General features: G+C 49.0%; 1 protein-coding gene across 1 annotated transcript; it reads right to left on the minus strand.

Moving 5' to 3' along the window:
• Window positions 1–3,270: 3,270 nt before the first annotated feature.
• Window positions 3,271–9,994, minus strand: FATE1 (fetal and adult testis expressed 1). Its single transcript, XM_021683502.1, has 5 exons — window positions 9,889–9,994; window positions 8,813–8,940; window positions 4,645–4,751; window positions 4,164–4,242; window positions 3,271–3,402 (listed from the first exon to the last, which is right to left on the minus strand). The coding sequence occupies exons 1-5, from the start codon at window positions 9,992–9,994 to the stop codon at window positions 3,271–3,273; spliced, it is 552 nt and encodes a 183-aa protein (XP_021539177.1).
• Window positions 9,995–10,201: the final 207 nt, after the last annotated feature.

The following is a 10,201-nucleotide window of genomic DNA, read 5'->3' on the forward strand; positions in this document are numbered from 1 at the left end:
TGGGGTGGCTTACATGAGATCCCATGCACAAAGCCCAGGACACATACAGGTACACATATCTATGCAACACTAGGAGGTCACTGATGGCTGTCACATATGTGACAGTGAGAGTTTGCAAGGATGCACACCAAGCTGACCATGGGAGTTAGTTCTATAGCAGGGCTTAACACTGTGGGACAAGGGGCTTCTTTAGCTACACCTGTAATGTTTGCCTTTTTCGGGAGGATATCATCAAGCAGGACTCGTGTAATTATTTTTTACATGCAGTGTGCTAGCTCATAGTAGGTGCACCAGAGAAAGTAGTGGTCAGAATTGACTTACTTTTAGGCCAGAGGTTTTTCCACAGTGGGCATGCCCTAAAGACCAGGCTTGTAAGACCAAGGCAAGTCCAGCCCTCAATTCAGGAGGCCAGAATTGCTCTCCAGGGACTCTGGTCAAGATGCCATCCTACCAGCCCTTTATTTCTGCTAGATGCCAGAGATACAGAAGGCAATGGAAGTTAGTCCCTTCCCTTTAGCAGCTCCTGATCCAGTGCAGGAACCAACTACGTACCCCTCTAATGCCAAGCCTGGGCAGCCCAGAGGAAGTTTCACAGAGGAATGATAAACAACACACTGCAGAAGAACCCCCTCCCCCACAGCCAAGTATGAATGAGTCCTTCCCCTCTCCCACCAGCCCATGGGGAAGTTCAAGGCTTCTTGGGAGATGGGTTGGGCTAAATAGCATCAAGGGGGTAGATGAACGCGACAGATTTTAGCCAGAAGGCTTGGTAGGAGGTGCCAGCCCCTACAATAGGGCCCCTCACAGAACTCTGCAGAGGAGCCCACTGCCTATCTCCCAGGTCATCATGGAGGCCATCATGGGGCAGCTCTTGCCTCTGTAGATGGAGCAGGCAGGCAGGGCTAGCAACAGCCAAGCAGTCACACCACAAGGTAAGGTATGGAGGGTAGCCAGGGTCTAGGCAAGTGCTCCACCTTAGCTCACCTAGCCCAGGAGGCATTTCTCCAGGGGACTGCCACACTGTTTATTTGCATCTCAGCTAAATTGCTCCCAAGAGAGAACCTTTGTTTTGCAACATATTTTCAGCCAGACTTCTTTTGAAAACATGTCCGTGTCTGCTCACACACACACATGCACACCCATGTCCCAAAGGGTAGGCCTTGCCCTGACCCGCAGCAGCCTTCTCTTCCTCTGAGCCTTCTGGCACAGCCAGCTGGAGCAGAAGAAAGGGGCAACTTTCAGAGAGCCACTCAAGGGCAGGCCTTCTGGCATCCTTAAATCCAGGCCTCTCCACTCTGCTTGGCTGGCCTCCTTCCATGTCCTCAAAGGTAGTGGGGACTTTGGGATTGTGGCTGTTGCCCAATAAGTCCCTGCACCTTTGGGCCCTGGTCTGCCCTGAGGCTGTGGGGAGGGGAGGGGTGGCCTGCAAGGAGGTTCCCCAGCCTTCCTCTTAGTCCTCAGCTGATTCCTGGGCACCAGGGCCCATTTGGAGGTGGCAGGGAGGCTCCAGGTTCTCCCCAGGCCTCTTGGCTTTCCCAACTAGAAACACTTGTGTCTGGATGCCACTCTCTCCCCATTCCACAGAGGGCTTTCCTCTGGCACTCCATTACCCTCTCTACTCTGGGACCAGAGAGGGAAGTTCCCAACCGTTTCTTCATTAAGTGTTCTTGTCTCCACTTTCGGCAGGGTCCAAGCCCCAATGGCCACATGCATGGTATCCCACAGGGCTGACAGGAGGCCCCTGAGAGTCAAGAGTAGAAGAACCCCCTCATTGTATGGGGGCCATTGATCACCAGAGAAGGGTGGGGCAGGGACAAAGCAGGCTTACAGCTCCAGTCTCTGTCTTTCCTTCCCTTCTTCCTTCCATCCCTGTCCCAGTCTCTCTCATCCTCCCTGTCTTTCTATCTCTGTCTCTTTGTCTCTGTCTTTTTCTCTTTCTCTCTCTCTCTCTCTCTCTCTCTCATACACACATACAGACACAGACATACATACACATACAGTCATGTTTATTTTATATCTAATGACTAACATACTTTCCTACCTTTATAGATGGAGATGCCCTGACAGATTAGGAAGGTCCAGTTAGCCACTAAAGCCAATAAGAACTTTCTGGGTCCCTGCCCCCCAAGAGATGTGTATTTATCTCTTGGCCCCAGGGAAAGGGGCAACAGTTTTTCCCAAAGCCTCCTGCAGCCCAGCACATCTGCCCCATGGTCGGGCCCTAAGCAGCAATGCTCCCATTTGCTCAACCCAAGTCCCACTGTCCTACCAGCAAACTGCCTTGTGTGAGGTTAGCTTCATGGGGCTGTGGACATGGGGGAGAGGGGTTCAAAGCCCCTCCATGTGACCTCCCATCCAGCCTCCACAGCTGAGTAGGGGTCTTGCCCTCAGTCAGTCTATATGAGACAGGCAGAGCTCGAGGCTGGAACACAGGAAAACCCATTCTAGACCTGGATGACCCTGGACGATGTTCTCCCTCTCCAGGGCTCAATTTCCTCCTGGGCAAATGGAAAGGTTTCTGGTGCATTCCAGGTTTCCTCTGATTGAGTCCCTGCAATGCCTGGCCCAGAGAAGCTGTTGAAGAACAGCTTACCCACAAGCACTCACTGTCATGAGCCCAACAGGAAGGACTTTGCCAAACCCTACCCCTAAAAAGGCTCCCTGCCTGGGCGGGGGACTTTGAAGAGGAGGGAAGGGAGGGAACCAGGACCCTTGGGTTGGGGCATCAGCCTGGTCCCTGCAACAGTGACTTTGTCCAGAGGGGCTGTCCCTACATGAATCCTGGATGTAAGAAGCTCAACCACCAGTGTTTGCTGCTATCAGTGAAATTTTATTGAGTGCATTTTCTGTGTAGAGCCCTGTACACAAAGTGGAAGAAAACTGGGAATGCAGAGCCAAGCCCCTGCCACAGAGGATGGAACAGAAGGGACACTGAGGGCACAGAGGCAAATTTCAGCTCTGAGATGGTCACTATGGAGCCCTGATGGGCAAGCAGGAAACACCTGCCACTGGTGTTACTCTGGGGACGAGATGCCACCCTCCTCACCCTCCAAAGTGGCTACATTTCAGCCCATTCAGACTTTTGGAATGCCACACTTCTTTTACCTCCCAGCTGCTAGGGCCTCCCCCAGGCAAGCTGTGTAATCAGCGTTAGAAAATGGCTCTGACGCTGCTAAGGACTGCGGGGTGATGGAAGGAAGATGGACAAGGGCGGCCCAGAGAGAAAAGGGAAGAAGAGGAAGGAGAAGTGGGCTCAGGCGGCATGAGGCATCACTGGCGCATCCACAGCCACAGGTTGGCGACGCAGGCCGACACCAGCATGGTGAAGAACAGAGCATCCCTGTGGCGCCAGGTGGCACCCTGGTCCTCCAGGGCTCGCAGCCGGCTGGTGATCACGTGCAGCTGCAGAGACCAAAGGGGCTGGTGAGTGAGATTCTCCTGGGGAAGCCAATGGCTCACCACTGGGGACAGTATGAACTTAGTACAGGAAGGGGCTTTGCTGCCCTTTGGGAGGCCAAAGTGCCTCTGGATGAGAAACAGGCGCAATTGAAACCAGGGGCTGGGGTGGGCCCATGGGACCGAGGGCTGGGCTGCTTGTGTTCACAGGCCCAGCGGCCTTGCCCCCGCATTGGTGTTCACCCAGTTGTCTGGAAGAGTCCAGCCTGTCCCAGCTGTGTGGGGGGAGGCAGGGAAGGGCATTTCAGTCCTGGAGCAGGCTGGCATGGCGGCAGCTGCAGCACCAGAGTAAAGGCTCCAGGATGGGTGACACTTGGGGTTCAGAGACAGCCACCAGGGCAGATGTCCCTCCGGGCCTGCTGTGTCCTCTCCTTGAGAAGACAACCCCTCCCTCAGACCTCTTAATACCATTCTCTCTGCACAGATTTCTATCCTCTTCTGTTGCCTCTTCGTCCTCCTTTTGACTTCCCCTATTCCCTTCCCACACATCTCAGGGAGAGAGGCAGGGCTGAGGCTGCCATCAAGTTGGGACACTAGAGCCCTGAGGACTGGGAAGAAAGGAAGGGGAGCCTAACCTCACCTCCACGGCTAGAGGCTAAGATGACTTCAAGGGGGGTGGTCTCATTGCTGCTGAGGCCCACCTGCCCCGAGACACCATGATTCTGCTTCCACCCTCCCAGTGGGTCCATAGCACAAGAGATGCTTACCTGTCTTCTCATGACTTCCATCTCCAGTCCATTTAGCTCTTCCAGGCCAATCTCTGCCACCCTATCTGCGTCTGGGTTGCTGGGAAATAAGAAAAGACAGAGGGTTGAGAGCTGCTGGTGGTCCCAGGCCAGGCATGGCAGGGAGCATAGGAAGGCTATGAGGGCAAGCAGGTAAAGTCAGGTGTTTTTCTAAACAATGACTGTCATCCTGAGTCCTTCACTTCCCGGGTAAGCAGATCCTGGGACCTGAGGGCTGGGAGCCACCCCAGCCCAGCCTCAGTGTGCTCAGAGGCCCCAAATGGGCAAAAGACCAGGAGGTTCAGGGGCTATGATGAGGAGACAACAGAGCCCCAACATTCCAAGAATAGCCAGCTGCTCACACCTTCCTGGTCAGTCTGTTTGCTAGCCCATCTGGTCCACCCTGGTCCCTGCCCAAAGAGCTCCAGCTTTCCTCCTGCAGGATCCCTGGGATCTTTCTTACCGCTCATAGTGGAATCTCGTGTTTTGGAAGCCACCAGGATACTCCTGGGGGTGGGCATCACCATGGCCTGGTTCTCTCAACATTCTGGGCATTGGCACCTGGGGCCCCTAAAGAAAGGAATGGTCAGTAAAAGTAGCCTACTCAGTCTCAACTGAGCAGCTGCCCCCCACTGCCTAAGACCAATGGTGTACCCTATCAGGAGTCACGTGGTACCTGATCCTCTGGAATCAGGGGTTGGCAGCTTCAGACCACTAGAAGAGCTTGGGAATCCCACAAGTTGGCCAATTGCCACAACTCCGCCCATACCATGCTCCTCAGTAGCTTCTAGCCATCCAAGCTATGGGGAAAGAAGAGCAGTGACAGGGATCCCTGTCCTCTGCCAGCACTGTCACATGCAGACATCAGCTGAGTCAGAGAGGAGAATGGAAAACCTCAATTTTAGAGCCAAGGAAACTGAGGCCTGACAAATGACTGTACTTCCCAAGGACACCCAGTAAGTGTTGGAGGTCAGGATAGAACCCTGGCCACTGAGAGACCATAACCTCCTTCTCTGGGTGAGCACAGCCATCCCAGCGGCTTTCATTTTTATCCATCTGCTAATGACTACCTGGAGTGGATGACTCTGGCCCACAGCTCTGGGGCTAGGGTATCTCATGCCTTGAAGAGCCAATGTGCGATAGAGGAACAGAACATGCCAGACCCACCTGGATTCAAATCTCAGCTCTAGGTTTCCAGTGCAAGATGAAAAATTTCACAAGCTATTTGATTTAACCATGCCACATGCCACCCTGTAAGCCCTTACCAACATCAAGTCATTAAATCCTCTTCATGGCCCTTCAAAACAGGCATTACTATCATCCCATTTTGAAAGATTGGAAAACTGAGACACAGAGAGGTCACATTACTTGTCCAAGTCACACAGATAGTAAGTAGCAGAGCAGTCATTTAAAGCCAGGATATTTTGCTCCAGCTCCAGTGGTTGTGCTTTTAACCATTATACCAGGATGCTTCATATTGTACACCACTGAAGGGGAACTTCAGACTCCATTAAAATGAAAGTGAAGACAGTAAAATGGTATAAAACCTGTAAGAAAGAAGCTAACAGGAGAAGAGAGGCCACAAATGATGACTGTGGCATTCAGAGAGTGCTGAAAACAAAGCCAAGGGAAGCAGGCCTTGTGGCTCAGAAGCAGATGGGGAGCAGTAGAGGAGGGAGTCCTCCTCCTGCCAGTGGCCAGAGAGGACCCAGACCTGGAGGCTGCAGGGACACTGGGCTGGTCTTGAAGACCTGGTGGGTGGGGGTGGGGGACAGCTGCCTTGGCTTAAGGTCTGTACATGGAAGAGTCATCCAGCCCTCTTACTGCACCTGGCTGGCAGCCAGGCACTTCCCCCCGAGTTCAAACTTGAGCTAAATGAATGGAGAAGCAGGGGTGGTTGTGCCGCAGAGCAGAGTCCTCTCCACTCTGGCATTTACAGGTGCCTCCTGCACAGCCCACCTTGCTGAAGTAGAACCTGCTGTCTCACAGACCTCACCAAGACAGAATTCTTGGTTGGCTCTATTTGCCTCATTCTTAACAAGGAACAGACAACCTAGGCTCACCTGTCACCTGAGAAATATCTGCAGCCCTCCTATGTTCTTAAGAGCAATAGTAAACTGCAAGGTTGAATGATTTCTATATAAAGGATTTTCATAGGAACTTTGCCATCATGCTCCATTTGTTGTAATAATGCAAAATTTCTCTTTCTCAAAAGTGCACACAGATATTGGTGTGACTTTTTCTGTGTGTACTTGAGAGTCATGCTATTTTATTTTCCTCCTCATCTTCTTCTTACAATACCTCAAAAATAGGATGAAAATGACAGTATGTGTCAAGAAAACCCCAGGACTATAAAGGAGAATTTGATTGAGAGTTTCTCTTAGAACAATTTCTACACCATCCCCTTGATTTTCCTACAGATTGGGATCAGAAAGACAAAAGGTTTTTTGAGAGATCTGAAGGAAAATAAGGATGAGGAACTGGTGGCTGGGGTTTGTTTGTTTGAAACAACATAGTTTGTTTTTAACACATAAATATAACAAGAATTAATGTGACAACATCTGCAAGTCGATGATAGCCTATTGTGGTTTCCATCATAAGACAGGTCTAACTGTTCAAAACCAGTTGTCTTGTTGCTTTTTTGTTTTTAATTTTAGAAACCCTTTATTTAGAATTATATGCATTGTAAAACATAAGACTTTTATAGCAATTTGATGGAGATTAAGAAAATCTATGAATTTCAACAAGTTCTAGCTTCCCTCTACTATTTCAAAAAGTGTTATTTTTATTTTCATGTACTTTTCAAGGCACACTAGTTCCCCCACACCCAAATCAGCGGAACACCATTATGAAATTTTTTTGTCCTTTCATGTTGTGGTTCTCTCAGAGGTAGTTACGGTTCCATTCTTTTTTTTTTTTTTTTTTTTGGCTCAAAAGTAAATGATAAATAGAATTGATAAATTTCTTAATTCTAAATGTCTAATTTCTTTTTTAAAAAAATATGTTATTTATTTATTTGACAGAGAGAGAGACAGCGAGAGCAGGAACACAAGCAGGGGGAGTGGGAGAGGGAGAAGCAGGCTCCCCGCCGAGCAGGGAGCCCGATGCGGAGCTCGATCCCAGGACCCCGGGATCATGACCTGAGCCGAAGGCAGACACCCAACGACTGAGCCACCCAGGCGCCCCCTAAATGTCTAATTTCTAAATTCAGTATAATGACTGTTTCTTTTTAAAGTACTCCTGTGGTCCTAATAGGTAACTATAATTAATCCAGAGATTATGTCTCCCCACTGCCCCCCAAACACCCTATTCTCCCTCAGTCTCATGGGCATGGGTGGCTTGCTGGAGCCTGAACTGCTGGAGCAATTTGATTTGAATTCCACTTTTGGACACAAGAAGCCAATTCAGTATTTCTGGTTTATTTTCTTTCCCAGGAGGTCTCTGATCTGAGAGCTCTATTTCTCTTTATTCATTAGCAGTGGAATCATTTGGGCCTTTATCATAACTCATTCCCTAGAACAGCCAGGCCTCCTTACTCTCCAACCTTGTTGCCTTTCCCCACTAACCTCTGCAACACTGTAACACCATGGTGACCCTGGCTAACAGAATCCACTACAGAACTACCTGACTCAAGTGATTCCCTAGAATATTCAGGTCATCCTCCTCTCCAAAATGGCTGCCTTTTCCCAGTATCCTTTGTAACATTGTATCTGCCATTTTTTTTCTAGAACATTCCTTAACTCACATTAAATTAAAGGATTGGCTACAAAATAGTCAGATTCAATTGATTGGAATTCCTAATGGCAAGGGAGCATAAGAACCTAATTTGCCCTACTTTTGTCCTAGCCCCGAGAAATATATTTTTTATTTATATATATTTATATTTAATCTATTAGATGCGGCCCATCCACATTATCAAAAATTAGTAATCCTTTACTTAAAGTCCACAGAGTGTAGATGTTAACAAAGCTACAAAATACTTTCATAGCAACACCTAGACTAGTGTTTGATGGAATAACTGGGAACTACAGGCTACCCAAATGGACAGGTAAACTTGACCCTTAGAGTGATCTAATCACTAGGGAGGCTGAGGGAGAATTTGGACTTAGACCAGGGACTGTAGGGCATGCCTGGGGATGGTGGGCCTCCCCAGTGGCTGCAGGCAGATGCTTTCTTTCCTGCTCTTCCCTCCTTTGGTTCTCTTGGTTCCTGCCCAGGCTGATTATTTAATTAATAATTAAATAATTTATATAATTATAATTTATATAGATAAATATTTATATATAAAATATAGATATATAGAGAAATATAGATAGAGATTTATTCATTCATTTATTTATGAAGGAAAGTTTCATTTCACACGCACTAGTTTTGCGGAGTAAAGTGTATATGTAGTCCCCAAGTAATATGTGATTCAGGTGTTCTGGACTCTCAAGGTTGAACTCCCAGCCTACCAAAGAATGGCCGTGACCTCTCATTGGACATCCCTGCCTTCACTGCCTCACCAGTACACAGGAGCTTCCTCCCTTGCCCCCAAGTCAACATCTGGCTGTGCTTGACCTACCATCATTAGGCAGCTTGTACTCCCAACCCCAACCCAGCCGTTGCATGCCAAGGGCTCCATACAGTACCGTTTTCTTGGGCCGGGTGGCAGTCATATTCCAAACCGGTTGACCTGCAGCAGAGCCAGCAGACTTTGGATCCAACTTTTGTCGCCGCCGAGAGGCACCCAGGGACTGAGATCCATGCTCCATCATTTCTAGGGAGAAGAAGAAAAGCCCCAGGAACACCCATAGAGGCTGTGCCAAGGCTTCCTGGGCACGGGATGCACCAGAAAGAGGATAAGGTACCCAAACTTCTTAGGAATCATTCAACACTCATTAACTGCTGTCCATTGGCAGATCCCAGGCCTCAGGAAGGAGTGCAATGACCAAGAGACAAGATCTCAGCAATCAAGTAACCAACTGTCTGTGTGTGCATAGCGTGAGTGAGGGGGCAAAACAGAAATAATCCATCAGTGTTAATTCAGATCAAGAGATACATGCTCCCAAAGTGATAAGAACAGGGCAACATGGCAAAAGGAAGGGACTACTTCTAGAAAAGTCAGAAACAACATTGAGGCAGAGACCTGAAAGAGAAAAAGATCCCTGTCATGTAAAATCTAGGGAAAGAGCATCCCAGGCAGAGGTAACAGTCAACACAAAGGCTGTGAGGAAGAACCAGCCTTGGGCTGTTATAAGGACAAGCATAAATGCAGTGTGCAGTGGGTCACCGTGCCACAACATGAAATATCTTGAAGAGGTCACCTTGATTGGCTCTTGTAGATCATAGAAAGGAGTTTGGATTTTACTCTAAAGGAAGAGAAAGCATTGAAGGACTAGAGGAGAGAATTGATCTGATTGATCTTATAAGTTGAGCCCTCTGGGTGCTTTGCCATAGACACAGTGGTAGCTTGAACAAGGGGGAGATAAGGACCACCCATGTGGTCCTTATCCTACTCTCTCACAGGCTGCAAAATGCTCACATCATCAATTCCTTTCCTCCCAGCTTCCCTGTCCCTCAAGCCACAAGTACATGTCTATGCATACCAAGGCACAGACACACCCGTAGCCACACATACATGCATATGTATGAGTCTGCCCAGCCATACACACACCTTGCACAGGTGCAGAGACCCAAGGAAAGGGACATTACAGGGGCTCCTCACCTGCTATCACCAGGTGCTCTTGGTTTTGCATATAGCTTCCAGGAACCAGCTCTTCAGCCAGGGATGTTTCCATCTCCTCCTTGATGCTAAGGGGTCCTCCTGCCATCACAGCCAGTTTTTCACTTTTAAGCTATAGCCAAGGATACACAGGAAGCAGGGCGCAGAGCAGGCACTTGGAAAATCAGCTCTTCAAGGAGTAGGAGCTCAAGCAAGATATAGCTGGATATGGGGGTGGAGCCAGACTCCCTCACCGGGCTCAGGCCTTGGATCCAGCACCTTGTGTTCCTGCTGTATCTTGTTGGCTTGGTTCACA

The sequence above is a fragment of the Neomonachus schauinslandi genome, chromosome X (genome assembly GCF_002201575.2).
Source record: "Neomonachus schauinslandi chromosome X, ASM220157v2, whole genome shotgun sequence".
NCBI classification, from domain to species: Eukaryota; Metazoa; Chordata; class Mammalia; order Carnivora; family Phocidae; genus Neomonachus; species Neomonachus schauinslandi.